Source organism: Falco naumanni, chromosome 20, assembly GCF_017639655.2.
Source record: "Falco naumanni isolate bFalNau1 chromosome 20, bFalNau1.pat, whole genome shotgun sequence".
Classification (NCBI taxonomy): domain Eukaryota; kingdom Metazoa; phylum Chordata; class Aves; order Falconiformes; family Falconidae; genus Falco; species Falco naumanni.
In genome coordinates this window covers 2,759,778-2,786,275 of record NC_054073.1, presented here as the reverse complement: position 1 = coordinate 2,786,275, position 26,498 = coordinate 2,759,778, and the positions used below count along the sequence as shown (strand labels likewise).

The window sequence follows — 26,498 nt, the reverse complement described above, 5'->3', positions numbered from 1 at the left end:
GGCAGAGGCAGCCCCAGGGGATACCAGGACCAGCCTTGGGGGTCCTAGAGACAGCCCTGGGGGGGGGGTCCCAAGGGGGCAGTTCTCCCCCCCAGCTGCACATGCACCCCAGGCCGGGGTCCTCCCCTGCTGCCAGGCCTGGCCCGCTCTGTCCCCACCGGGGTGGGGGGCTGTCACCCATGTCCGGACACGACACCTGCAGCCTCAGGGCTCCTTTAATGGTGTGAGGGCGACGGCGGGGGGGACCCTGCTGCCAGCTGGCGGTGGCGAGGGGGTCCCCAGCATCACTTCTGGGGCAGCATCCCCCCCGGGGTCCTTCTCCCCCGGTGCCAGCTCGGTGTCTGGGGGCACGGTGGCGTTGGTGAGGACCAGGCAGCTCTGCTGGGCCGGGGGGTCCCCCTCCTCCGCCGGGTGGTGGAAAGCCACGAGGAGCTGGTAAAGGGCCGAGCCCACCGCGGCCCCCAGCAGCGGTGCCACCACCGGCACCCACCACCACCCATTGCCCCTGCTGGGGACGGGGCACGGTGGGGCAGGGGGTCACGCCTGGCACCCCCACCCCCCATCGCCCCTGCTGGGGATGGGGCACGGTGGGGCAGGGGGTCACACCTCGCACCCCCCGCCTTGCCCCCCGTCCTTCTACCCACCTGAAGACCTCGGTGCCCCAACCCGCCACGTAGGTGAAGAGCCGGGGGCCAAAATCCCGCGCGGGATTCATGGGGCAACCGCAGTTGGAGCCCATGGAGACCTCGATGGAGAACACCAGCAGGGCCACGGCCACCGGCTCCAAACCCTTGGGGACACCCTTGTTTCGGGTGTCCAGGATGGCCAGGACACCCACGATCAGCAGCGCCGTGCCCATCACCTGTGGGGCCAGCACCACAGCTCAGCGCCGCATCGGCACCGCCGGAGGGGTCTGGGGGGAGCCAGCGCCGGCACCCACCTGGTCCAAGAAGCCGTTGGAGAGGGAGAGGTAGTCAGCGGGGTAGGTGGCGAAGATGGACGCGGTCTCCCGGGGACCGGTGGTGGTGAGGGTCCCGTTGCTGTAGTGCTGGATGGCATCTGTGGCGCAGAATCTGTCCGCGAGCCCGGCCACCCTGGCACAGCCGCCGTCTTCCCCCACGGGGCACCCCCCACCCCCCCCGTACCGTAGTAGAGGGCGTAGACGGCTCCGGCGGCGATGAAGGCTCCCGCGGTCTGCACGGCCACGAAGATGGGCAACTTCCACCAGGGAAACTGCTCCAGCAGGCACATGGCGAAGGAGAACGCCGGGTTCAGGTGGGCCCCTGCAACAGAGAGGGGCTGGGAGCAGGGGGTCCGGCGGGAGCTGGGGGATGGCGGGAGCTGGGACCCCCTCCCCAGCCTCACCGGAGACTCCTCCTGCCGTGTAGACGGCCACCATGACGGCCAGGGCGCCCGCCAGGTAGGCGCTGAGGAAGTTCCCCTTCGTCCCCGAGCTGGTGACCATCTGTGCTGAGCCCCCCAGGGTGATCAGCTGGAGAAGAGGGACACAGCTCCACCGCAGCCCTCCCGGCCCCTCGCCAAACCCCCCACGGCTCCCCAGGACCCCCACCCCCCTGCACCGCAGCCGCTGGCAGGATTGGTGCCGATCCCAGGCGGCACAAGGGCAGCGAGGCTGCTCCGGCGCCTCTGCCCGTGCTGCCTCCGTGCTTTTGCTCCCCTGTCCCCTGGGCTCCGGACGGGGACAGGCAGGGAGGCGGTTACTGGTTACCGGTTACCGGTCCGGCTTATGGTTTTGACAGCGAGGTGAAGAAATGATCAGTAAGTAAGTTTTCTCCTCCCCTGGGGAGATGGCGGGGAAGGAGTGCCACCAGTGTCACCGTTCGCCATCGCGGGGTGCAGCCCGGGTGCCAAGCGCAGCTCCGGAGCCCCAACCTTTGCCTGCTCCACGGCGGGAGGCGTCGAGGCACACAGCGCCCGCAGGATCCAAGCGGGAGGCCAAGTCGCTCCGCGAGCGCGGCACAGCCCCCAAACCCCCCAGCTCCTAGTGAGGGACAGGCAGGGGAGCCCGGGGACCCCCGGTGCCTGCCACCCCGCCGCGGTCAGCCCCGGCCCAGCCGCGTGCCCCGCTCACCATGAGCACAAAGACGGCCAGCAGCTCCGCCAGGCACTCGCGCGTCAGTTGGTTCCGCACGCGGAGCAGAGCCTGGACCCTCTTCAAGAAGGAAGCGGAGCCCATGGGGCTGGCCGGGAGCAGGCAGCGAGGACGGCAGTGGCGGTGTCTCCGTCCTGGCGAGATTTTATGAGCCCCGGGGCTGGGGGGGGTGATAACACGCAGACTTTAAACTAATCAGAGCCACACCACAGGGAGACGCCTGGCAGGGACCAGAGTCCCGCATGGGGCCAGGGACAGTGGCGCCTTGTAACAAGGGTGGCCCCCGGTAGCACGAGACCTGGTGGGAGCCCCCGAGGACCCCCAAACAGCCGTGGGGAACAGAGACCTTGCTCAGGTGAGCTGGCACAGGCGTGTTTACCCCCCGGGAGCTCCGCTTTTCCCTGCCAGATCCCTGCCCAAGCCGCAACCGCAGGCAGCGCTAACGAAGAGGCTGGGGAAAGGCTGCCAGCACCGGCCCTCGAGAGCGGCGCAGGGGAGGTGTCAGCACGGTGCTGGGCTGGCAGGGAAACGGGGGAGAGGTTGGGCAGGGGGCACGGGCACAGGGCTGGGGTGGAGGAGCCCGGCAGCTGCCTGCACCCGTGGGGCAGCCCAGCGGGCTCCTGACTGCGCATCAGGGAGATTCCAGCCTGAAGGAGCTCGGCAAGTCATCGTTAGCATAAATAGACTTTATTGCTCTGTACACACGTGCACACGCACACACACACATTCTGCCCCCACAGCTCCGCAGCACCCCTGAAGGCGGGCAGGCGCCAGCTCCTAGCAGGATCTGACCCACCTGCAACAAAAACAGGCAGGGAGAAGAGGCTGCTGCCCACCGCCCGCCCTCGATGGAGCCGGCAGCCCTGGCCCCCAGGCTGGTGTCTGTCCCCATGGCCCCGGGAAGCCCCAGGGTCCCCCCACCCTGCACCCATCACACATACGGGGTGCTCAGCCGGGGCGGGGGCACAGCTACCAGCTCGAGAACCAGCGTCGGAAGAAGTTGCCCAGCACGGACGAGGGGTCGCTCAGTTTGGGAGCGCAGAGCTCGTCTTGCTGTGGCCACGTGCCCGCGAACTGCGCCAGCTCCCCTGGGAGAGCAAGGAGAGCCCACTCAGGGGGGGCCCGGCCTGCTCCCCTCGCCCTCCTCAGCACCCCACTCACGGTCATCCATGTTGACCACCTCCTCCCGGTAGTCCTTGCTCTGCCCATCCTCCTTGGTGGTGGTGATGAAGGCCTGATCCCCCCCTCCGGCGAGTCACTGTTGTCTCCCGGCGGCCCTGGCTGTCCTGCACGGTCCGACGCTCCTCCACCGCCTGCGCGGAGCACCGAGCCCTGAGAGAGACGCCACCATCCCGGGGGCTCTGCTCCTTGCGCTGGGGATGGTGTCCCCGGGTCACCTGTGGCCCCTTGCCGCACCCTCAGGGGACACTCACCCCATCCGGGAGAGTCACTTTGGTGACGGAGACGCTCTGGAAGTAAGAGCGGGACTTGGGCTCGTCAGGTCTCAAGATGGTCCCCAATCCCGCGGAGGAGACGTGGGAATCCAAGTCTGCGGGGGAAGACATGAGAGGGTGACAGCAGCGCGGGGACGTGCCCCGAGAGCTGCGGCAGCGCAGGCAGGTGGAGCGGGGATGGCAGAGACACCAGGGCCGTGCTGCCGCCACTCACCCTGGTCTTCCTTCGGGCCAGAAGCTGGGGGAGCATCGTCCAGCTGCAAGGCAAAGCCACGCGCCGGTGACGGGGACGCAAAGCACCCAGTGGCGGGGACACAAGGCCCGACACCACGATGACAGGCTCTGACCGCAGCCCAGCCCGAGATGGCAGAGCCCTCACCCACCCCCAGGAAGGGTCTCCAGGGCCGGGGAGGGTCCCTGGCGCCCTCGGGGCCTCCCGGAACCGCGCTGGGAGCGTCCGGCTGCTTCAGCATGGAGTCCCGCAGCGGCCGCCCCGCGCTGCCCTCACCGGGGCCGGGCAGGGGGGGCTCTGGGGGGAAAAAGGGGGTTCGGGTCAGGCCGGGCTGCCGGGGGGGCTCCGCAACGGCCCCCAGAGCCCCCGGGGGGGCAGCCCCATCCCATCCCCACCGAGGAGCGGCGGGGGCCTGGCCCAGCCCCCCCCCAAAGACCCCCAGGAGCTCGCCCATGTCCCGGAACAGCTCCTCGAAGGCGCCGCGGGTCCCGTCGGGGCTGAAGCCGAAGCCGAAGGCAAAGTCGTGGGGGGGCTGCGGCGGGGCCGGGCCGTCATCATCCTCCTCCTCCTCCTCGTCCCACGCCGTGCCGCCGAACAGCGGGTCCCGGGGCCTGCGGGACCGCAGCGCTGAGACACGGAGCGACCGGGGGCCGTGCCAGGGCCCCCGGGGCAACAGGGGTGGGGGTGGGGACAGCGGGAGCCACCGGGCCTGTGCGGGCGGGGGCACGGGGAGCAGCCTCGGGGGCCGGGCCGGGGTCTGCGCGGGCGGGGGGAGCGGGGGCGCCCAGCCGGGGCCGGGGGCCGGTACCTGTGCCGCCCCGGGAACCCGAAGAAGCCACGAAACACATCGTAAAAGCTCATGGCGCTCCGCCCGGGGTGGGCCGCCACCCGCCGCTACCGGGTCGCGCTGCCGTAAAGCCCCGCGGCCGCGCAGCGCCGCAAAGCGCTGCCGGGTGTCGCAAAGCGCCGCCATCGACCCGCCGCGGCCTGGAGCGAAGGCGGATCCGCGGGCCCCCCGCCCGGCCCGCAGCCCCCCCCGGCCCCGGCCCTGCCTGTCCGGCTGCCGAGCCCGCCCGGGACCCCCCAGGGCCCCCCTTAGGGGCCGGGAGCCGTACGGGGCGGCGCTGGGCCCAGCGGGGGTCTCACAGAGAATGGGGGGGGGGGGGGGGCGCACCGGGCCCTATCCTGCACCGGCTGAGGGTCCTGCAGCCCTGCCAGGCGCCGGCTCTGCCCATGTGCCCCCCGCCCAGCTCCATCAGCCCAGCCCATGACCCTCCGGCTCTGCTGGGACCCCAGAGCACCAGGAGGGGCTGGAGGCAGCAAGGGAAACCCCCCCCCCCCAAACCCAGCCCCTTACCCTGCAGCCCCCCCCGTGCTCAGCACCCACTGCCAGGGCACCCACAGCCTCTGCCACACCACCAGTCCCCTCCCATGACACCCAGTCCCTGCCCAAGGCCCTCACGGTGATGAGGGGGGTGGAGAGCCCCCCCCCCCCCCCCCCAGGCTCAGATGTGGGGCACCAGTAGCACCAGAGCAGGGGGTAACTGGGAGAAGGGCTGCGCACCACACAGGATGAGGCAGAGAAATGGAAAGGGGCGGGGGGGGGCAGTCGTCCCTGGGGAGGCAGCAGGGAAAAGGATGGTGACATTGTCCCTGCACTGGGATGCTGGTGCCGCAGCTGGGAGAGGAAAAATCCACAAAATGGGGAGGGGGGGGGAGGGGGGGGAAGCCAGGGAGGGGTGGGGGGGAATCTACTCCCCCCCACACCTCACCCAGGCCCTCCCCCCCCCCTGCACCAAAAATACGGAACCAGGCTGAGAAGGTAGGTATTAAAAAATACACACATCACTTTGTGATCTTTATTCTCTTTAGTAAATCACCCGCACGGGGGCTTCAGTTGAAGTGACCAGTTTGAACTGAAAAATACAAGATCTGGACTGCATAGAAAAAAAAAATAGACCAAAAAAAAAAACCAAACCCCAACCCCCAAAAACCAAAAGCAGAAGATACTTACAGCGTGCAAGGAGGGGGGGGGACGGACGGGGGGGACAGGGGATGGGGGGGGGCAGGACCTGCGCTAGGGGCCCATGGGGAAAGAGGGGGCACAGATGGAGAACGTAAAATAAGGGGGGGGGCCCCCTCCGGGGCACCTCTGGGCCCATGGCAGAGAGCAGCGGAGGGTGGGCAAGGAAATGAGAGAGAACTACAGGACGGCGTGGGGTTTTTGTTTTTATATACAAGACACATTTATCCATTAAATTTAGAACACGGTACAAAAAAACACTTCAACTAATTCATCTTACAATGCTGTTCATATCAATTACTGTTCTTAATCCTAATAATAAGGGGGTTTGCTGTAGGCGACTCGCAGCTTCCACTCCTTTGGATCCAAGAGGCTGTGGGGCAGCAGGAGATGGGGGGAGAGGAAGGGGAAGAAAAAAAAAAAAAAAAAAAAAGGAGTAAAAACCAAAAAAGGCCCCTACGGCAAACGGTTGAGAATCTGAATGCAGAGAGAGGAGAGGAAAAAAAAAAAAAGAAAAAAGAAAAAATACAAATTCTATATTACATACAACAGGAAAGGTGGCTGAAGACAGACAATGCAGAGCCGCCTGCCGGCCCGCCCTGCCCTCCCGGGGGGCTGCGGGGCCCAGGCGCGACCCCCCGGCAGGGCGCTCTCCTCCCCGGGCTCCTTCGGCGTCAGGTTCGGTGGGATTCTCTTCTGGAAGCAAGTGGTGGTGGGCGAGGGCTGCCCCCGGCCTCAGTTGGCGCCCCAGCTGTAGCTGTTGTAGGCAGACTTGTTGGCCTGGGATTTCTGGGGGATGGAGCTGCCTTGGCTGCGCTGCCCGGAGCCGCTCTGCGGGGAGGGGGCGAGAAGGAGAAGCGGCCGGTTACCGAGGGGGGGAACCGGTGGTGCCGCCGCCGCCACCTGCGGGGTCCCAACCCCGTGGCTCGACCGCAGGCACCGCCGTCCCCGCGGGATGGCTCCGGCTCCTCGGCTGCTCGCTGACCCGCCTCAGCGCCACCGGCACCGGGGCGCGCTGCCTCCTGCGACCCTCGTGCCACGCCGGCTGCCCCCCAGCAGCCCCAGCACCCTCCCTCCGCTCTGCGCCTTCCTCCAGACCAGCACCGTGCCCGGAGCGCAGGCAGCGAGGGCCCTGGCAGCTCTGCGGGGAGGGGGGAAAGGGGGGTGGGGGTGGGGGGGAAGGGTCCGAGCAGGGGGGTGTGTGTCTGCGCGCGCGGGTGTGTGTGTGTGCACATACTGACTGAGGGCCTCTCTCCTCGCCTCGCGGGGCCACGGGGGGGGGGGAGAAGGAAGGGGCTACGTGAGCCTGGGGGGCCTTAGGGGCGGGGGGAGACCCCAGGGCAAGTGCAATGCATTATCAGAGAGGTTCATTACCTGGTCTTCCTGCTGGCGTTGGCAGCACAGTATCATCTGCAAATATGGAAGCTGTTGCAGTACCAGGATATGTAAAATAAAGGGACAAACTATGACAATAGAAATCCACGGTTAGACCTGCAAGCTATGGCGGGGTCATGGCTGTGGTGAGGAACCCCTTCGCTGCTGGCCTGCGGAGCCCCCCGCTCCGAGGACGGGGGAGCTGAGGGCGTACCAGGCGTGTCTGCGGGAAGGGGCACGACCCCACCGTACCTGGTACGGGCCGGCACCAAGGGGGCTGTGCCGAGACCCCCCCAGCGGAGCGCACCCCGGGGCCTTCCTCACCTCATCCTCTTATCGGCCCTGTGTGTATGTGCAGGTGTGAGCGTGTGCGTGTCACCGCGTGTCCGCATGTGTCCGCCGCAGGGCGTGAAGGAGGGAGGGAGAGGGGGGCCGGGGTGGGGTGGGGGGGGGGAGCAAGAGCCCTAGGAGATACCCCAGCAAGGGCCGGGGAGCCGGGGGGGTCGCTTACCTGCCCGTCCTGCTGCAGGTGGTGGTGGAGGATCTGCGAGTGGGGCTGCTGATGCGGGGTCAGGATGTGCATGAAAGGGGTGGGGGGGTACGCCGCCGCCGTCGCAGGGTTGATGGGGCCGCCGCTGCCCAGCGCTGAAGGCAGGTTGAAGGAGGCTGCCGGGGTTCCAGTGTGAAATCCCTGCTTCTCGAAGGATTGCTGGGGAGGAGACGCCAACGGCGGAGTAAGGGGCTGGGGGCCGGGCGGTGCTCCCCTGCCCCTGCCCAGCTCTACAGGTCACAGGCCCCAGCATCAGCGCGTGGCGGAGATTCTGCCTGTTCCCGGCGCCTGTGGCTCACTCTGGGCTTGCAGTTGCTCTAAGCTGGGAAGGGTTAATAAATCCCTTCCCTTCTCCCTGGCTGGCTGCTCCCAGGGGGAGAGGCCTGGCTGCCCGGGGAGGCTCTCTCAGAGCTGCCTTTCCGCTCAGCGCCTTCCTGGAGCGCGCCCCAGGCACTAACCTGAGTTTTGGAGTAGACAGAGCCCGAGATGTCCGGCACTCCTGTATTACTGGATGTCACGGATACACCTGGGGAGAAGGAAAGGCAAGCGAGCGTTAGGCAGCAGCCCTGGGTTCAGCAAGAGCCAGCGTCAGGGGGTGCAGAGCTCTAGCGGGCGGCAGCCACGTGAGGTTCGGAGACGGACATCGCCCTGGGAAGCGGCGTCTTGGCAAGGCCAAGCTGCAAAGCAGCCGTACGAGCTGAAGTCGTTCCGCTCTGACCACAAGCGGTTCATCTGAACGCCTCCAGAAACATATTTAGGGCCTGCTGCCACCCAGAGAAACACATTCTTGAAGAGCCCAGAAAATAGGAACCCTGAGAAGTAGCTGGAGGGATGCAGCAGGAAAACTTCCAGCACAACACGGTAGCAAGAACGACTTGCGAGCTCCTCCGATATAAACTGGGCAATTGCACGTCAAGGTGACTCTGGCACGGTTGGTGCGACGACTGGCAATGCTGGCACACAACCTGCGTTTGGTGCTGGCTGTTTCTGAAAGGTGGTGGCACAGAGAAAAACCTCAGCAATCGTGTAAGGCCCAGAAAAAGTGCTGAAATGCAAGAGGCTTGAAGGACTCGGTACCAGGTGAGCCGGTACAGAGCTGCAATATCTTCGCCAAGAGAAAAAAAAAAAAACCCAGCGTGTTGAAGGGCTGTGACGTAGTGAAGAAAGGCACAACAGGATTTTTTAAAGGCTGGAAGAGGACCCAGATGCAGGCCCCAGACATTAACCAGTGAAACCCAGTACTGAGACAAGCTGCAGGTTCATAATCTTCTTGCATCTTTGAATCAAAGAGGACCCTTCTCCAGAATGCCCGCGCCCGCCAAACACAGGGGTCAAGCAAGTTCCCAGGCTCAAATCCGGAATAATTATGGTTCTACTGATCACATACAGGCAGTAAACCACCGAACCAAACCCCAAACAATTCAGCAGCGTGAGCTCTCTGACGTGAATCCAAGGCCCCAGCCACCTGACTGCTGGCCACAGAGGGGGTGAAGTGCTCCGCACTCCTTAAACCCGCTCCAGACCTGGATGCAGAACAAGCCAGGGCCTTTCCAAGGAGAATCAAATGACCTGCGAGTTGCACCGTGGCCGTGTTCCTCCCTTACTGCTGGAGACAGTAAGACAGCAGCCCCCTTGCACTGCTCAGTGAGATTGTGAACAAACCCCGCCACCGTCGGCGTCACCCGCTGAGAAGGACGCTCCGTCGGGTCCCTTACCAGTGCTGTATCCGTGAGAGCCGTAGCCGCTGGGCTGCTGAAAAGGGGTGGCTGATGCGTTGACGCTGACATTCACACCATGCTGCTTGGAAGAGGTAGGAGCAACCTACAGAAAGAAGAGCAGCAGAGTGAGGAGAGGCTTTGCCGTATTCCCCTCCTGCCCAAATCCCAGGCCCTGCCTCTGGGAGACTCACAGGGAACACGGCGGGCCCATACTGGAAGGTGCTGGGGAGCCCTGGTACCCCTGTGTAGTAGGGCAGACTGGTGTAACTGTAGCCAGGAGGCAGCGCCGGGTTCAGGAACGTCTGCTGCGTGGTGTGGTGAGTCTGGGTCTGGCTCTGCTGAGGCTGGGCCAAAGTTGTTGCAGGAGCAGGGGAAGAGGCATCGCCTCGGCCGAATTTTGTTAAGTCACCTGGAACAGAGAGATGAAAGGAGATGATGGAGGAACAGCCCTGTCAGATCCCAGCCCATTCCAGCTCAGCCCAAAGGTGACCCAGCCTTCTGATCAACGGTGCCTTGAATCACCCCCCCTCCTACAGCTATTAAGGACCAGCCCCAAAGCTCTCAGATCCTGGCACGCTGATAAGGCTAAGTGTTAATTGCTCTCCTGTCCCTGAGAGGACTTCAGCAGGGCAGGGAAACCCACAGCAGCCTAAGCTACAGCGCTGCGCTGCCTGCCAGTCAGCCTGCCACCTCCCTGAGCCTCCCCCTGCATCAGCAGCAGGTCTGAACTCAACCCCCCTCCCTCCAGAGGCAGACCCGAGGCCAGGGCAGCGGCCGGGGGGGTCCTGTCCCAACCCCCCTCCCTCCAGAGCCAGACCCGAGGCCAGGGCAGCAGCCGGGGGGGGGGGTCCTGTCCCAACCCCCCTCCCTCCAGAGCCAGACCCGAGGCCAGGGCAGCGGCCAGGGGGGTCCTGTCCCAACCCCCCTCCCTCCAGAGGCAGACCCGAGGCCAGGGCAGCGGCCGGGGGGGTCCTGTCCCAACTCCCCTCCCTCCAGAGGCAGACCCGAGGCCAGGGCAGCGGCCAGGGGTGGGGGTGGGGGGGGTCCTGTCCCATGGGCAAACAGCTCCTCATTGAAGAGGAGAGTCAAGTATCTTCCAGGTGAGGATGTGTGAATGGCCCCTTTTTACAGCAGGGCTCATGCCTCCCTCTCTCTTGCTGGTGGCGCTAAATCAAAAGCTGCCGCAGAGGCTCAGCAGCCCGCAAAACTGGGAAATAATATCACAAAACTGGGAAATATCGCTTCCTCCCTTCCCAGTCTGGGCACTGCACCAGGGCCTGGCTGCAGGGCTTGGGGAAGCTCCCTTTGCTGCTCTTCACGAGCACCTGCTCGGCTCTTCCATGTAAACACTCCCCCTATTCAGAGCTCTCACAGTAAGCCAGTGAAATTCTCAGTGCTGCCCCAGCTCACAAGCGAGTCCAGGATAGCCACAGACGTTAATTATCACCAGTGCCAACTTGGCAAATTATGCAGGCAGCAGTGCCTGCGCTCTGAGCTGGGATTTCAGCCTCAGCACACCGGGCAAAAGCACTTGTGCACAGACAGGCTCCTGCTGAAGCAGGGGGGAAGTGGTGCTGGAAAAAAGAGCGATTGCAAAGTGTGACAATTCCTAAAACATGTGAAAGTTCTGCACAACTGCTGCCCGCTGTGAATCCGCAGTGTGAATAAAAGCAACTACCAACTTCAGTGCGAGATCAGCCGCCCAGCGGGCATCACATTCGAATCTGACAGGTCCCAAATGCCCAGTTTGCTTTCTCCATGAGACAACCCCCCTCATTTCCCCAGATTGTGTTTATTTGTATTTTTACCTTAAGTGCTTGAGCAGCACTGCTTAACCCCTGCCTCACCACGACCTGAAAAGCAGTTCCCCAGTTTTACACCTCACAGATTCTTTCAGCCTGTCCTTGCTCCCTTTCCTTGTCCACCTCCTCTGGGTAACACTCCTCGACACAACCAGATGATCAACAGGAAGAATTTAGCTGCTGAGAAGCATGCTCCACACCAGGTGCAGGCACAACTCCGGCGGACGACGGCACAAGCAACTAGTTATACTAGTTACACCTTACTAGTTGTAAGCAGCAGCGCAAACACACGACGGGATACGCGATGTTTTTTCCCTACCAGAGTATGGATTGCTGCTCAGGCTGCCATCTCTTCCAGTCAGTGGGGTGGTGGGCGTAGGGAATGGGATGCTGTAGTAATCCTGAGGGATAAAACCAAAAAAGTTTTAGGAGCTCTGTCCAAAGATATAAAGCAGTATCTTTCGGAAAAGAGGAATTTTGGACTGCAGCCGCTAGGTATGTTGGGAGTATTGCAGTTCCATCAGCCACACGGAGGCTGATCGCAGCGTACAGCAACCCCAGGTTTTTGTAGCATGCACCGTCCCCCTTGTCTGGCTATTAGAAGAACCAGATAAGGTCTACTGGTATGCAGTCCTTACGCTGCCTGGGCTTCCCCCTCCGCTCTACCACAGAATGTCCTGTTGCTAAATAAACCCCATTGTCATAAAAGTAATTAGTCGCTGCCTCTTGCAAGGATGAGAGGCAAATATCTACAACGGCTCATCACACCAGTGCCCGGCGGAAGAGCTCTGCCTGCCGCAGCTCTCACGTTTCCCCAGCCCCACCATCGATACCGCTGTCTGAATAATTAACTCTTAACTCCAAGGAGCAGCTGATGAACTCCTGGCTGCTGCCACGGAGAGGCACATCCCCTTAGCATCCTGTTTTCCCAGCTCTTCTGGACCACTTCCCAGCCTGCCCCCTCCGTCCGCCCAAAGCCCGCAGCATCAGCGAGGAGCTCGTCAGTCTTCAGTACTCACCAACGGGAATCTCGTCTGGAGCATTTGCAAGTCATCATATCCATACACCTGTGGCTAGAAAAAAAACAGGAGATGATGTGAGGGACACAGACCAGATAAAGACACTTATAAACGTTTAGATAAGCGTGAGACAAAGGCGGAAACAATCAGTGGCTAAACAATTACCTAGGAGCAAGCAGCCATCACTCACTACCCCAAGACTGACACTGCCAAGAGTGGTTTTATGAGCTGCTCAAATGAAGCAAGCACCGATGCCTAGCACCTGCTCTGGACCACAAAGGCACTCAGTAGTTTTCCTCTAGAAATTATTCCAACACCAAACATTCATTCTCACCTTCATAAGAGGGCCACGACACCGCTAGACTCGGTGGCCATCGCCACCCTTGTTCTGACTACTCGGCCTTTGCCATACCACGCTGCCGATACAGCTCTACGCTTTCATGAGCCACACTCTGACCCCAAGGGCTGTCCCCAGAGGCTGGGGGGTGGGGGTGCCTGCAGAGAACAGGCAGACAGAGTCTGCTCTGGGGTGCCCAGAATTACAGACATTTACTCCCACGGGCTCATGGATTTTGTCTGCTGCTGTTTTATGGAAAACAGCAGGTCCAAACTCCTCCCATCCAAGGCAGTCCCGCTGGGCTTATGTTGCAGGTTTTGGTTTCTCCGCTACGTGACATCCCTCCCTGCCAGCTAGGAGGGATCCCGTGGCATGATAACTGCAAAGAGCTGGTCAGCCCACTCACCGGATACGCATGTAGCAACCCTGGAGCCATGATGTACGGATTAGGCAACAACGGTGGGACTCCAGGAGGGAGATTGGGAGGGGCTTTTCCTGAAAAGAGGCAGAGAAAGGAAAAGTTCCACAGTGAAGCAAACAGCAGCACGCTGCCTCTTAGCCCCTACACCCTCCCTCCTATTTAGCAGGACTAGGGAAAATACCTGATGTTGTCGCAACGGAGCTGCGAGTCGAGGCCGTCACCGTGGAATTACTGCTGAGGCTGAGGCCCAGGCTGCTGACACTGCTGAGACTGGATGAAACGCTGACAACTGGCGGGGCGGCTGACACTGTGCTGGAGGAGGTGGAGAAAGTGCTAGCAGAAGAATGGAGGCTGGCTTCACTCTCCACGCTTGTGTGCTAGGGAAGGAGGAAAGGAAGAGAGTTAGGGGAGCAGGCAAACGTAACCCAGCGCAGAAAAACTGCGGGACGCTGTCTAGGCAAAATCTTGTGTGGCTCTGCCTCCACCCGGATGCTCCTGAGAGCCTGCAATGAACTCGGCTGCTGCAGGCTACAAAGAAACCTGCTTTGCATCTGGCTGAGGTCCAGAGTCCTGAGAGCAGCCAATTCCTAATGCTTCCAAGCCTCTTGCGTGGCTGTGTCCCAACACGTCTGTCTGCTGGGAGAAGCGGGGCTGAATGCCGCATTTGCGGCGGGGAGATTTATTCTGCTGCAGAAGCCAACACCCCGTGACTCCGTGCTGCAGGAGCTCCGGCAGTACACACGTTTGAAAAGTGACACTCCATCAGCTACCAGTTTGCTCCCACATCTGGTTGCAACTCAGCAAGAGCTGCTACAGGTTCGAAAGAAGCCGCTGCTAGGTCTGAAACAGGCAGGGCATCAAAAGCCTCGAGCCAGAGCTGCACGGATGGTATTCCAACATAACCCCCTGTCCTCTCTCTCCACACAACATCCGAACTCCAGCAGGACAACCTGGCAGCTCCTGTCACAGCTGCAGACCCCGCTGACCACGCACCCTAGGTCAGGCACACTGGCAGAGCTCTCCAAGCTGAGCAGGAATTGGGGCACACAGCGCGACGACGCACACCCAGACTCACCAGAAGAGTTGAAGTTGACGTTCGCCCAGAGGATGTGGATGAGGACAGACTGTTCTGCTGGGTGGGTAACGTACTGCGGAAGGAGGAATAAAAGGTGGTCAGAGAGTCACCCCTGGTAGCATCAGGCTACCAGGAGTTTCTATTATTTCTACCAGGAATCGGTACCAGGCTACCAATTCCATTCCAGATCCCATTCCCCGTCTACTCAGGTGGGATGAGTCTTCCCCACCGCCTGCGACAGGCTTTGGTGGTTACTGTAGATCCCTCCTAGCTCTGCTGCTCTAGAAACCCACCCCCCACGCTTGCTCACCTGCTGAGCTGGGCGGTGGTTGTACTGGGGAGTTCCTCGCTGTGGCTCAGGCTGCTCAGAGCTGTCGAGTGTTGGCTGGCTGTCGTCAGCAAGGACGATGCAGACACCCCGTCGTTGAGAGGCGCGATACTGGGAGCAGAGGGGGAATCTGATTTCACTGCGGGGCCTGTAGCACCTGCAAACAAAAGCTTTGGGTGAGGGGCAGCTACCACCAGCTCCTGGAGGGCAACTCAGTGGCGAGGATCAGCAAAGGCTCAGCTAGAGGAGCAGGGAGATCTGAGGCTTCCCTCACCGCTACCAACCAGTTACATGCTTGTGACACAGCGCGATTGTGTCCTGTGCCTCACTTTACCCCACCACCACCATCGACTCTGTAAAGAGCTTTAAGACCTGCAGATGAGGTGCCTTTTACAAACAAGTCACAGTAAATTAATGTCATCAGGGAGTGACTCATCAAAGATCCATTAGCAGAAAGCTGAACATTTCGAGGCAAGCAAATAATCTGAATGGCAGCAATTAGTCCAGCAGGGAAAGCACAGATAAAGCTTTTCATCCAAAGGGAAGAATATGAACAGTTACAAGAGGCTCGGGACACCCACCGCACTGACAGACTCTTTCTTACCTTCAACAGCCTGCGCGGTTTGTAATGGCGTGGGTTGTACAGAACTGAAACCATTCTGAGGAAGAAATAAAAAAAGAATACTGGGCATTGCAGCTGCTCGTTTCCAGAGGCGGATCTAGCATCAGCCTCCTCCCACACTCCCTCCCGAGTTGTGAAAAAGGCCCCGTGTCACCAGACGGCACCGGGGTCAGTCTTGAGCTCAACTAGCCCAGTGCCAGCGTGACCCTCGAGCGCTTATTTGAGCAAGTAGTCCAAGAGGTTTCTCTGCTGCTGGTGGTTAGGCCGGCTCAGCATCCTCAACCCGAGCTCGTTAGCCAAAACTGATGTTACTGAACTTGCGTGCAGCAGGCCAGAACCAAATCCTTAAGACAAAACTAAATCCTTAGCCTGATCGCCACCCTGCAGCAGGGTAATTATGCGTGACACGACACATGGCCCGCCGTCAACTTAACCGCTGTTAACCCCACTGGCCCGGCCCCAGGTAAGTAACGTAACTAAGGGCTCTGGTAGCAGCCGCCAGAAAGCTCTCACGAAAGCCCACGAGCCACGTGGGTGAGGCTGGAGGATCACAGAAACACTTGATCAACCACTCTGCTCCCCCCAGGACAGCGCTGCTAGGCTTACTCAGCACAAAGAGCCAACCAAGCTGTTTTCCTACCTTCGCCTGGGTCAGATCTTTCTGGGGCGAGGACGAGATTGAGTTTGGGTATCGCCTCGTCTGGGTGGATCTCTGTTCGTACAGTGGTCCCTGAGCGCTGTTCTGGGAGGTAAACGTTGCTGTCTGTATTGTGCCGCTCTGGTAACCAGACTCCTGGCTTTGATTGGACGAAATTGTGGATGAGGATTCACTACAAAGTGAAGAAATGGAGGGGAAAAGCCTTTACATTTTCCTCCAAAACAGTCCTGCTGTAAGCTGCTGACCCAGACTGTAGGCTCTACACTTCCAGAGTCCCAAGCATCAGCATCAAAGCACCACCCAAAGCAAACCAAGCAGAGAAACGTACGCAGACAAGGGCTAACCCAGGCGCAGGAGGATGCTGGCACCAAGCTGCAGCCTTCCCTCACACACTGCGGTGCTCTAGGTGACACCTCACAAACTGCCACCCACCACCCAGGTCCCAGCACTCAAGGGACCAGCCAGATGCTAAGGGTCAGCCCAAAAGACGACAGAGGCGCTTCGCTTTGGCGAGGCATCATCGCCACAGAAGCGCCTGCTCCGCTGCATCCCTGTTCGCCAAGTGAAAAGCGGAACAGAGCACATGGAATCCCATCACCAGGGACAAGGAGGAGTTGCGCTGGCAACTCCCCTCCTGTGTTTCCAGCAACACAGTTTCACGGCAGCAGGGAACATCTGTTTTCTGTGTAAGTGCCACAGGCCAGTCAGGCACGGAGCTGCCTGAACCAGTCTGCAAAACTTACGCTTTGCTGTTGCATACGTTGTCCCCCCTTTGTGACCAAGGCAGAGTCAGAAAGGGTCTACTAGTATGCAGCCTAACTTCAGTCCCCGGGACCAGCTGCCTCCCAAAGCTCGTTAGCCACCCCCGTCCCAGCGCCGCGTCCTCACCTAGCCGTGCTGGTGTACAGGCTGCTTTGAGGTTGGCTAACGGCAGCGCTCGTTGTGGGCGTCGATTCGTACTCGGCGAGAACAGGCTCCGAACCAAACTGTAACGCCCCGAACTGCAGGTTTAGCCCTGAGATATCCGCCGAGCCAGGCATCTCCACCGCGAGCGCAGGGATCTGCCGAGGAGGAACAACAGAAAGGGTCAGGCGCTCCCTCCATCGGGCAGAAAACTACTTCAGTATCCGCGCTGCCCAGCACGCGATGGGATTTCCAGGCTCGCATCCTCCGAATGACACTGTCCCACCCAGGCAGGCGTGTTTTCTCCGCCACCCTCAAGCCCACCCAACGCTAACTGCAGGAAGGCCAAGCCCAGCCCTTCCCTCCCCAGCCCAAATGGGTTTTTCTACAGCTCTGCCGCACCGACTCCTTCCGCACCTTTGATGTTAACGATGCTTTCTTCTTTTGCTGCTTCAGCTTCTGCTGTGCTGGCTGGGGACTGGAGGACTGGTTGTCCGAGGACCCTGGGGACATCTGGGGAACAGGATTGGTTTTGCTGGGCAGCGGCGAGGAAGGGGGTGCCGGCATGGTTGTGGAGGCGGTCACCACAGGCTGCTTCTCCTGCATGAACACTTCTATCATGGTCGAAGTTGACGTGAAGGCTTGACGCTTGGTGAAGGGACTATGCACCGAAGAGTCTGTTGGATTCTTGAGATCTACCGGGGGAGAAAGAGTTGAGTTAGCAGGATTTGTTTCCTTAAAAAACTAAGTCAAGTTCTGACACTTGGCAGCATCGAGAAAAAGAAAATCATTTCACACTATGACTCCTCCTGGAGCCTGTTAAAATCAGGGCGCAGAGAACATCAGCATCTCCATTCCCAGCTCCGCGTTCTCACCACTGTTACTGCCGAGCCCTTTAAGCCTTTCTCCCCTCAGCTCCATTCCAACACCTCTAAGGGACCGAGTGAGTCTGCACAGCACCAGTCCTCCCATCCTCCAAGAAAAGCTGGACTTCAGAGTCCCTTGTGTGGGGGCACTGCACGGCAGAGAGACACGACTTCCCTCTCACTCCCTGCCAACACTGCTGCACTTCACTGCCTGCCCTTCCCCCTGCAGGCACTGGGTATCCTCCAAGCAGCACTGCCCACCCTCAGGTCTTTGCACAACTGCACCACCCTCCTCCTTCACCTAAGCCTTAACTGCAGCTTATTAAAACCCAGCTCCTGTTCTGACTCTCCTCTGTGGCTCCTTGTCTGAGAAGATCAGGAGCTGCCAACGCTGACTGTCACTAGGACAGGGCTGGATTTTTCTTCAGCTTAGATTTGAACCAGAGCCATCCCCCTATAGCAAGAAATAAAATAAACAAGCTGAAAAAAAAGGCACCAGTACTCGACCGCAGCAGGGCTCAGCATCTCATCTGAAAAGCAGGAGCCTCTCAGTCACTGTTGACTCCCTCATGCCAGCCCAGAGGCAGAGTTACTCCTTGGCATTTAACAGTCACCAGAACCGCATTCTTTTAAAAGATAACACCAAGTCAGCAGCGAGATGAGACTGACAAGCGTTAGTATTTGGGAACTATTCTCCAGAGGTGCCCACTTTCAGACCCGTTACACGGGTTTACACCAGAAGTAGCCCTGCACGCTGTGAGGGCCCTCAGGAATGCCAGATCCCTGGCCCTGAAGCTGGCTGGAACCACCAAGGGGCAGATTCAACTGCTCTAAGCATGAAAGGAACAGGGAAAGACTCACACACACTGTTGCATTTTACTCTCACAAACTTGCACCCACGATTCTTTTGATTTCTCCAACATGGCTGTGAACTTGTTGTGGACTTGTGACCTGACCCTCCACCGAATCCCCCACACCGCTGCTCGCAGCGCGTTTCTGCGGCTCTGGGAGAACGCGCTCCCCCGCTTTGGGGACCTGTGCTGCTTTTCCTTACCATACTGCACAAGAGACGAGGTCTGCGTAGTGGATCCCATGTCCCAAGACGAAGCAGTGGTGCTCCCGCCAGGCTGGGTGTGCTGAGCAGCCAGCTGAGCCAGAGCCTGGGCTGTCTTGAACTGCTCCAGGAACTGGGAACCTGTGGTACTGCTGCCTTTGGCCTCCCCGACGTCTCCAAACCCTTTCCCCAGCATGCTCACCTGCAATTTCAGCAATGAAATAACAAAGTCAGCATCTCCCTTGGCTTGGAACTTGGCTCAGAGGACACACACATCTCTTCACATAAGCCTGAACGCGCTGTACCCTGCTGCTGCTCACTGGGTGCCTCAGCTTAACACTCTCGAGCTCCAGATGCACACAGGCACCGCTGGCAAGGAGAGCCTGTACTTCTCTCACAGCATTTATCACCTGCAAGCGCAGGCACACTTATCTATTGCCCAACCTGAGGCATTTCACAGTGTCAAGGAGGCTTACAAAGGAAGTTAATAGGATCTTTAAGAATGTACTAAATAATTCACATCGTTGCGCTGAAATAAACAAAACCACCACCAGGAGAACTTGGCTTTACTGTTAAGGTGGGCTCAAAAATCCTTCCTGAACTACGTCACCGTGAAGCGGCACAATCTTTATTTCTTTTGCTGAAGTTACACAAAGCAGCACCTGCCCAGCTCGGCGTACAGCCCTGGTTCAGACTCAGCGCTTCCTTCCTTCACCTGTCAGGAGACGCCAGCATTTCATCCCACACCAAACTCCCAACCAGTTTCACTTCTTAAACTGGTCAGTTTGCAAGCCCTGGCCTGCAAGAGTTTTTCCTTTCCTCTGAGCAGGAAAACAGCATGTGTTGCAAATCTGACAAGGGCAACAGGGGAGGAATTATCCCAATATTTTTTAATGAAGCAACAGACTCCAGGCCTCCGTATTTAGAGCAGACTGGCCAATGGCCGAGCAGAGGACTCCGCCACCCACAAAAAAAGTGAGCAGGCGTCAGAACTGTGTTCCCCACGTCGCCCAAACGCAGACAGAAGACGCCAGGGAAGCCAACGCCTGCCAAACCCCGCGTGCTGGCAGAGCCGAGTGTTCCCTTACCATGCTGTGGTGAGAGAAGGAGTTACCAGAGGCAGGTTGGGATATAGCACTCTGCTTGGAATTGCTGAACACCAGTGGCTGGGCCAGGGAAGGAGCCTGGGACGACTCCAGGTTTGTTGACTCATTCTCCATAGAAGAGGGAGTCTTTCCTAGCAGGACTGCAAGATCAATTCTGGGTAAAGAAAACAAACACATTGAGGTTAACACGAGCTCTGCCACCACCCCCCACTTCTGCTACAGCAGTATTCTGCTGCCAGCCTCACAATTTATACCTCTTACTTTACAAATTGAATGAATCTACAGGACATTGACACAACTGCCAGTAGCCACCTCAAAAGGAGGGGGAACAAGCAAGATTCTGCATGGCCTCCTATTTTAAAACACATCTCCCATTAATTTAACCCAGCAAAATGCCCCCAAAATCTGAAAGAACCCACAGCAGAGCCTAGGAAAACTCTAACCCAGAATTAGGACCTAGAAACTCCAAACTAAACTTTGCCATTTAAATCCATCTTATTCAGAGCTGCTGCATTTTAGCTAGCTAGCAAGGTTTAGGCTGAGATGGCAAATGGCTCTGGGGCTCGTGTGCCACTTTTCCCCACGTAAACAGCATTGCCACGGGCTGTCACCTCTGTCCAGCTGTGATTGTCACATTCTCGGCAGGCAGAGGCACTGAAGACACATTGGAGGCGGTGAAGATCTTTGTCTCAGACAGCTGAAAGATACAAAAAGGGAAAAAAGAATCCAAAAGTGAGAACGGCGTCTCGAGTCTCCGTGTAAAGCATGCAGAAGCTTGCACAGCCACAGAAAGATTCAAGGACTTCAAGCATTTAGATCTAAACTTCTCTAACACTGGCTCTCATCAGAATCAGCTTCTGTTTAATTTGTTTCTTCTCGGGCAAGTGCACAAAATCACCTGCTGATGGAAAAAAAACCCAAACAACAAATCCTTCTACAAATCTCCTGTAGTCCACAAATCCACTAGGGCTGCTGAGGTCCGAGACAAACGCTCTGAACTGATGTTATGCAGCACCGAGCTGCAAAACCCACTGCACAGGTAGGTGCAACCATTGCTAGAGAAGTCAAATAAAAAAACCAAAAAACTTCAGACCCATAGTTAAGTTTCCAACAATCCTGGCCTCACCTGGATGATCTGACCGGAGACCAACAGACCTACCTCAACTACGGAAGGGAAAATAACATCGCTCAAAAATGAATGAAGGGGAGATTTAATGACCACCTGTGGTTTAGCCCAGAACGTATCTGAATATGAACACACTGAGCAGCCGCCGGCAACTAAGCTGCAAGAGTTTAAAACCAAAATCAGGAGCCCTGGGGAGCGTATCACACCGACTGAAGGCAGGAAAGGCTGTCAAAGGCTCTCTTCAAGCAGAGCCCTGACCGAACAGACAGAGAAGCTGCTTGTGGCCCCAAACACGGCAGGAGCGCTTCCTTCGGACAGTGCTTGGGAAGCAAGAGCTCTCCCTTCGTGCCCGATCTGTAGGCTTAGCAAAAATGAGCATGCAAGGCTAATGGCACTGAAGAAGCCCAACCCTGCGAGCACCTGCAAGAACAGAAGTTCACCCTTGATTCAGAGAGGGACTGAAGCCCATTTCAGAAGAAACTGATATTGAGGCATTAAAAGCAGGCGAGAAGAACGTCCATTCTCCCCTGGAGGAAATGCTGGGTAGAGAACAAGAAGCAGGAAGACATGCCATCGAGCAAGTCCAACGGTAAAGCCAAGAGCTTCTGTTCAATCCAGATCACAAGGCCCAGCAGATGTGTGTGTGTGTGAACAGGGATGCGACACACGCACGAAACTGCTGCCACCTCCTCCACGGCGCGTAGCGTGTCCCAGAGGCAAACCACCCCCAACTGCCGCTCCACTGCGGGAGCAGAGCAAGAACCGTGTGTGGAGTCAGGAAAGAGTCTTTCAGTTTATGGAAGAATTCCATAAGGCAGCTGTAGGAAATGAGAGGACCAGACTCGATGCCCTGGGAGATCCCTTCCTGTCCTGGGCTCCTATTGCAAGCTCTACTACACACGTAATTTAGGAGCAGTGGTTTTTACTTATTCATCATAGCTCCTGGAACTGGGAGCCTGGCTTGGGCTATACCCATAGTTTGGGAAGGATGGATGGGCTTTGTGCGCCTCTCGTAGCCGCGTGGGTACAAACCGGACAGCACCAGCAGACGCGGGGAGGAGAGGGGTTTGGAGAGTACCTACATCTTCATTCCAGTCCTCCGTGCCCCATTCTTCCGTCGCTGCCCTCCACGCACCTACAAGGATAACAACAGGTAGAAAAGTTACGTGTGCATCAAAGCTCTGCCTCCAAGAGCCAGGGAAGCACTGGGGAGCTTTGCAAGCAGCCGAGAGGGTTTTTATTTGCCAACCAGACAAGTTAAAGCAGTTGACCCCAACCCACAACTCCTGGGGCAAGGTACCGTGATGGGATTGCCTCCGCCTTGCTCGGGCAGGCTAGGCTGAAAGAGAGGGAACGCTGGGCTGGCAGCTAGGGAAACGCACACACCCCGACACCAAACAGGGAAGCTGAGCTTGGCAAGGAAGCCCTGGCATCAGCCCCGACAGCCTCCTTGTGCCATTTTCCTGATTTTCACCTCGTATTGCAGTAGCTGCACGTTTCCCGCAGTGACGAGCAGTTTGTGTCACCCCAGCAGCTCAGACAGAGCACCTCCTCCGCGGGCCTCCTGCCAGCTCGCGTGCAGGACCTCACCACCCGGTTAAACCTTACATTTCTGTAAAACCCGGGACAACGGAACCATTCATGTGGTTCGTCTCCCCCCCCACCCCCCAAAATGTTGAAACCTCACGGCACCAGGACCTCCTGTGCACAGGCAAATGGGAATCAAAGGAAAATTTAAGGGACTAAGCAATTCCTGCATTTTCCGTGACCAATTTCAGAGAGATGCTTGAAGCGAGTAGCGTAAAACATGAGGGAGAAAAGCACAAGATTTCAGCTGCGGTCCAGCACAGTTTGTGAGAGCAAAGTTTACCAGAAAAAAAAAAAAAAAAAGTAAGAGATAAGTTTTCCCTGGCCACATCTTCAACTTGTTCCGTCCCTCACATCCATCACATTTTAACCTTGGTACTTTGAATATTACATGGCAACTTCCAAATCCATTAGACAACTTAAGATTTGGTGTGGGAGGATAGCAGGAGCATTTTACAATCCCAAAACCTCCGAGTGTAAAACCGGCCCCATTTTGCACAACTTGTTTTCAGCCCATGCAAACCCCATCGACAAACCCGACACGGCCAACAGGGCTAATCCCGGAGACATTTACAAGGACGGAACAAGTTGGCATCAGTCCTCTTATAAGCTGAAAGCCTTTTACAGCACAAAAACAGAGCACGTGGGCAACAAGAACATTGCGAATTCTTCTGCAGGACACAATCAGGCTCACCGAGATTTTGGTGGGAAGAACACAACGGACCTTCCCATATATACTTTAAATTACGAAGCGAAAACATCCAAACAACTGCTTGGCTAGAAGTGGGGTATTTAGTGCATGAAATCAGTGTATGATCAGTGAATTATGCTTTTTGCATTGTTGTTTTGCTGGCTGTTTCGTTTTTCTTGACAATTTGAGCCAATTCAAGAAGCCTTCCTGGATTTTTTTTTTTTTTGGTTTGGTTTACTATTCCAATTATTAATACAGCACAGAATCCTTGAGTGCCAGGAGTCTCAAGGCACATTAACCCTTTCTCCCCAGCTAGAAGCATCTGGAGGAGTTCAACACATCCAATGCAAAACATGTCTGGGGTTTGAAAACCCAGATTCCACCATTCCTTAGATGCTTTTTTGTGCCCTCACAGCGGTATCAGCAGCAGGAAGGCTCCTTTCCAGATTTTTACGGCCCAGAAAGATCCTACCAGCTCGACCCTTAGCCAGGAGGTGAAGTGGGAGCTGAAGGTACCTGGGTCAGCTGCAGTTGGCAGGGGAGAGCAGGAAGCCAGATTTGCCCCAAGAAGAGTTTGTGCATGTAGGAACATGGCACAGGGCTCTCTTAGTCTCGCTCACTTCGGAGAAGTGAGAAGAAAAGCAAACCAGCACAGAAAGCAGAAGGAAAATCCTGCAGATGAAGAGCAGCCATTGATGGAGCTTTCCCGGCAAGCCTGCTGCTTCTCAAGGACCGGACACCTATTCACAGCACGGCTTGTGCTCCTTGCACACGAAGAGACAGATGGAAAACTGAAGCCCTGCAATGTACAACTGGGTGTTCAGCAGAAATGCTCCGGAAAGCTTCCCAACCAGCACAGCGCAGTCAGTTTCTTGAAAGAAACAGAGTGTCTTGCTCTCCATCAAGCTCTTACAAAAGGGAAAGCTGGAACGGAAGCAATGCCCTGACACTTTAACACCATTTCGGAAGTGTTGTCTTCTGATCGGCAATCCCTCCGCTGCTTTAAGAAAGCCCTTCAAAGAGCTGCTGGTCTTTAAGCTTCTCTAACCAGGAAAAGGGGAAAAAATAAAATTTGAAGTCAACAGGCATTTGCAAATATGAATGTGCTGAAGTAAAAAAAAAATCCCGTTGTGTCTCCAAGGGCTCTCCCACCCCCAAAAATACACTATTTCTTCATTTTAAATTGGGAGACGAGCAACGAGCTTGCTCCTCCTGCAGCCCACCAGGTGGTCCTGCCACTATCTCAATGAGTGGACACATGCTCATCCCCCAGTCTGCACACATGCTCATCCCCCAGTCTGCAAGGGTGACAGAGCCAACCCCCCCCCCCCCCGCACCTCAAAGGAATGTAAATCCAAACAAGAGCAAAGTGTGGCAAAACCACAATGGCAGCACTGCAGCAGATGGCTTTGTGCTGCCTGTAGGAGTTAAAAATTAACCCAGAGGTGGGAACCAGGAGATGCTGCAAAGCAAGAGCAGCGCTCCAAGCATGCCAGCCTCTGGGCCCCTGCAAAAGAGGCTCTAGAGTGCCAACACTCCCCCTCCTGTCCTGACTTTCCAGAGAAAAGTGGCAAATTCCTCCAGAAGGGCCCTTAACTTTGACTTCCAGACCTCAGGTTAGATGGAGGAGACATTAAATGCGATTTCGGCCTCGTTTACAGACACCGATGGGATTCGGTAGGCGTAAAAAGCAAACTGGATAATCTCACGGGTGCCTTCTGGCTTCATGAGGCATCAGAGTGTAAAAACAAAAAAAATAAAGTGGCCAGGCACAGCTTTGCCATCAGGCATCCCGGTCATCTCCAAATCCATCGTCATCTTCAACTGCAGGGCAGGTCTGCTCAGGCCAAGAGGAGCAGCTAGGCAGCAAGAGCACCCCAAAGCAGCCGCCGAGCGCCTCGCTCGCCCAGAGGCGGCCATCAGCAGGGGCAAAGCGCTGAGCTAGTTCACCCAGACGAACTCCCCTTGCAGCAGCGTTTTGACCCTAAGCAGAAAGGCGGCGGGGAGGCCAGCGAAGCGGCGGCCGCAGAAGCAAAGCACCACGTCAAGGAAATGGCAGGGGGACAACGGCAAGACACAGCTTTCCGGGTGCGAGACAAGCAGAACGCGACTCAGCTGCCTCACACCTCCTCCTCCCCTTGGGTGGGATACTCTGTCATCAGTGCTGCGGACACAGAGCTGCTCCGGGTATGGAGAAGCAGCGGCTGAAGTTTAAATTTCTATAATCCACAAGAATTTGGCTTAACCTCTCCCCATTCACAAAGTGTCAGCATTAGTAAAAGCACAGTCAGAACAAACGTCAAATATTCATTACAATGAACAAATTAAAGAGAAAAGAAGAATGACATATCCACAGATATTTCAGGTTGGTTTTTTTAAAAAAAGCTATAAAGTAAAGGTATCCGGGGCAGTTAGTGCACCTGGATGAATCGTACCAGGAGCAGTGTCAAATTTTCGGGGATAATTTGACCCCTCACCCCCAATGAAATCAAGTCCTGAAACAAAAAAAAAAGAAAAGAAAGACAACCAGTGAAATTTTTGACTTAAAGAACCGAAGGTGAGTTTCATTGCCCCCATGAACACCAGTCACATTGTACCTGTGGATATTGGTAATTTAAAGAGATGCCTGCGGCTACGAAAACGGGAACAAAACGACCACGCACGACAGGTGAACAGCGTAGTTGTACAATAAACTTCACAGCTGCGTTGTTGCACTAGAGCAAATCTGCGTTTTTCCATCAGAAAAATCTTCAATTTCCCCCCCAACCACGCTCTGACCCACTTTGTTCCACAATTCCACAACACAGGAGAGGAAAAAAAAAAAAAACCCACAGCAGCCTGTTCAGATAGACAGTTAAACTTCCAGCACACAGAGCTCATCCACTCCCATCCCTTTTTCCTCCAGAGACAAATGTACCCATTGCCCTTAACACATGCCTACACTACTCCCTCCGGTATTTAAAACTCCCGTTTCTCAGTCAGCGAGAAGATGATCACTCAATCTGCTAGTGTTTTATAAAACCATGCTTTTTTTTTTTTTTTTTTGGCCTTTCAAAATAGCTCTCCATTTTCTGGAAAAAAAACCAACAACAAACCACCACCAAAAAACCAACCCCAAACAAACAAAAAACACCAAAACACAAACCAACAAAAAATCCCAAACCCTACACTAACAACGTGTAGTAAAAGGCATCACAGTTTACAGTGCTTTGATTCTCTTTTTCCAAAGCTATCAGTTTTCCAGCAACTACAAGAAACATGGAAGTAGCCTCAAGTGTCATTAATACGGTTGTGAACGCTTCTTATAACCAAGACATGGTATTTACTTGAATGCTCAAAAATCATGGAAAAATAGTTTGGCTTCACAGTGGTGCGAGATGGCTCCATTAAAAAAAAAAACCACACAAAAAACTAAAAAACCCAAACAACCACTCTTTAA

General features: G+C 57.0%; 3 protein-coding genes and 1 non-coding gene across 16 annotated transcripts in view; all 4 read right to left on the bottom strand.

The window, feature by feature from the left end:
- Window positions 1–204: 204 nt before the first annotated feature.
- Window positions 205–2,730, bottom strand: AQP10 (aquaporin 10). The gene is made up of 6 exons (XM_040577989.1): window positions 2,093–2,730; window positions 1,366–1,492; window positions 1,146–1,283; window positions 941–1,059; window positions 645–862; window positions 205–508 (listed from the first exon to the last, which is right to left on the bottom strand). Exons 1-6 carry the CDS (start codon window positions 2,195–2,197, stop codon window positions 205–207), a joined length of 1,011 nt encoding a protein of 336 aa, XP_040433923.1. The 5' UTR covers window positions 2,198–2,730.
- A 54-nt stretch (window positions 2,731–2,784) lies between these two features.
- HAX1 (HCLS1 associated protein X-1) lies at window positions 2,785–4,717 on the bottom strand. Its single transcript, XM_040618816.1, is given in 8 exon segments — window positions 2,785–2,909; window positions 3,055–3,201; window positions 3,275–3,356; window positions 3,358–3,426; window positions 3,547–3,662; window positions 3,782–3,824; window positions 3,951–4,410; window positions 4,608–4,717. Coding segments are annotated over 7 exon segments (942 nt in total). The 5' UTR covers window positions 4,661–4,717; the 3' UTR covers window positions 2,785–2,909; window positions 3,055–3,082.
- Window positions 4,718–5,644: 927 nt separating this feature from the next.
- The window catches only part of UBAP2L (ubiquitin associated protein 2 like), a 31,042-nt gene continuing 10,188 nt past the window's right edge, over window positions 5,645–26,498 (bottom strand). For 3 of the 13 annotated variants that reach the window (XM_040618456.1, XM_040618460.1, XM_040618457.1), the window contains exons 9-29: window positions 25,480–25,554; window positions 21,864–21,916; window positions 20,267–20,352; window positions 19,638–19,809; window positions 18,550–18,751; window positions 17,047–17,324; window positions 16,615–16,787; window positions 15,709–15,898; window positions 15,051–15,105; window positions 14,429–14,603; window positions 14,119–14,191; window positions 13,225–13,420; window positions 13,029–13,117; window positions 12,286–12,339; window positions 11,586–11,667; window positions 9,656–9,873; window positions 9,462–9,567; window positions 8,205–8,272; window positions 7,708–7,905; window positions 7,197–7,247; window positions 5,645–6,653 (exon numbers count right to left, since the gene is read on the bottom strand). In XM_040618456.1, the coding sequence (XP_040474390.1) occupies window positions 6,558–6,653; window positions 7,197–7,247; window positions 7,708–7,905; window positions 8,205–8,272; window positions 9,462–9,567; window positions 9,656–9,873; window positions 11,586–11,667; window positions 12,286–12,339; window positions 13,029–13,117; window positions 13,225–13,420; window positions 14,119–14,191; window positions 14,429–14,603; window positions 15,051–15,105; window positions 15,709–15,898; window positions 16,615–16,787; window positions 17,047–17,324; window positions 18,550–18,751; window positions 19,638–19,809; window positions 20,267–20,352; window positions 21,864–21,916; window positions 25,480–25,554 (2,690 nt within the window). In that variant the 3' untranslated portion in view covers window positions 5,645–6,557. The remainder of the gene's footprint in view (window positions 6,654–7,196; window positions 7,248–7,707; window positions 7,906–8,204; window positions 8,273–9,461; window positions 9,568–9,655; window positions 9,874–11,585; window positions 11,668–12,285; window positions 12,340–13,028; window positions 13,118–13,224; window positions 13,421–14,118; window positions 14,192–14,428; window positions 14,604–15,050; window positions 15,106–15,708; window positions 15,899–16,614; window positions 16,788–17,046; window positions 17,325–18,549; window positions 18,752–19,637; window positions 19,810–20,266; window positions 20,353–21,863; window positions 21,917–25,479; window positions 25,555–26,498) is intronic. The other 10 variants (XM_040618458.1, XM_040618462.1, XM_040618463.1 and 7 more) reach the window with 6 other exon arrangements.
- Window positions 11,762–11,897, bottom strand: LOC121080157. Its single transcript, XR_005825272.1, has one exon. It is a non-coding gene; the product is annotated as a small nucleolar RNA SNORA58 (small nucleolar RNA).

What these genes read in the sequence shown, in the direction of transcription:
- AQP10 (XM_040577989.1), bottom strand. Translation starts at nt 2,197, where the DNA reads ATGGGCTCCGCTTCCTTCTTGAAGAGGGTCCAGGCTCTGCTCCGCGTG. An exon ending in CCAACGGCTTCTTGGACCAG is followed by an intron (nt 863 to 940) that starts GTGGGTGCCGGC and finishes CTGGCCCCACAG; the next exon opens with GTGATGGGCACGGCGCTGCT. An exon ending in TGGGGCACCGAGGTCTTCAG is followed by an intron (nt 509 to 644) that starts GTGGGTAGAAGG and finishes CCCCGTCCCCAG; the next exon opens with CAGGGGCAATGGGTGGTGGT.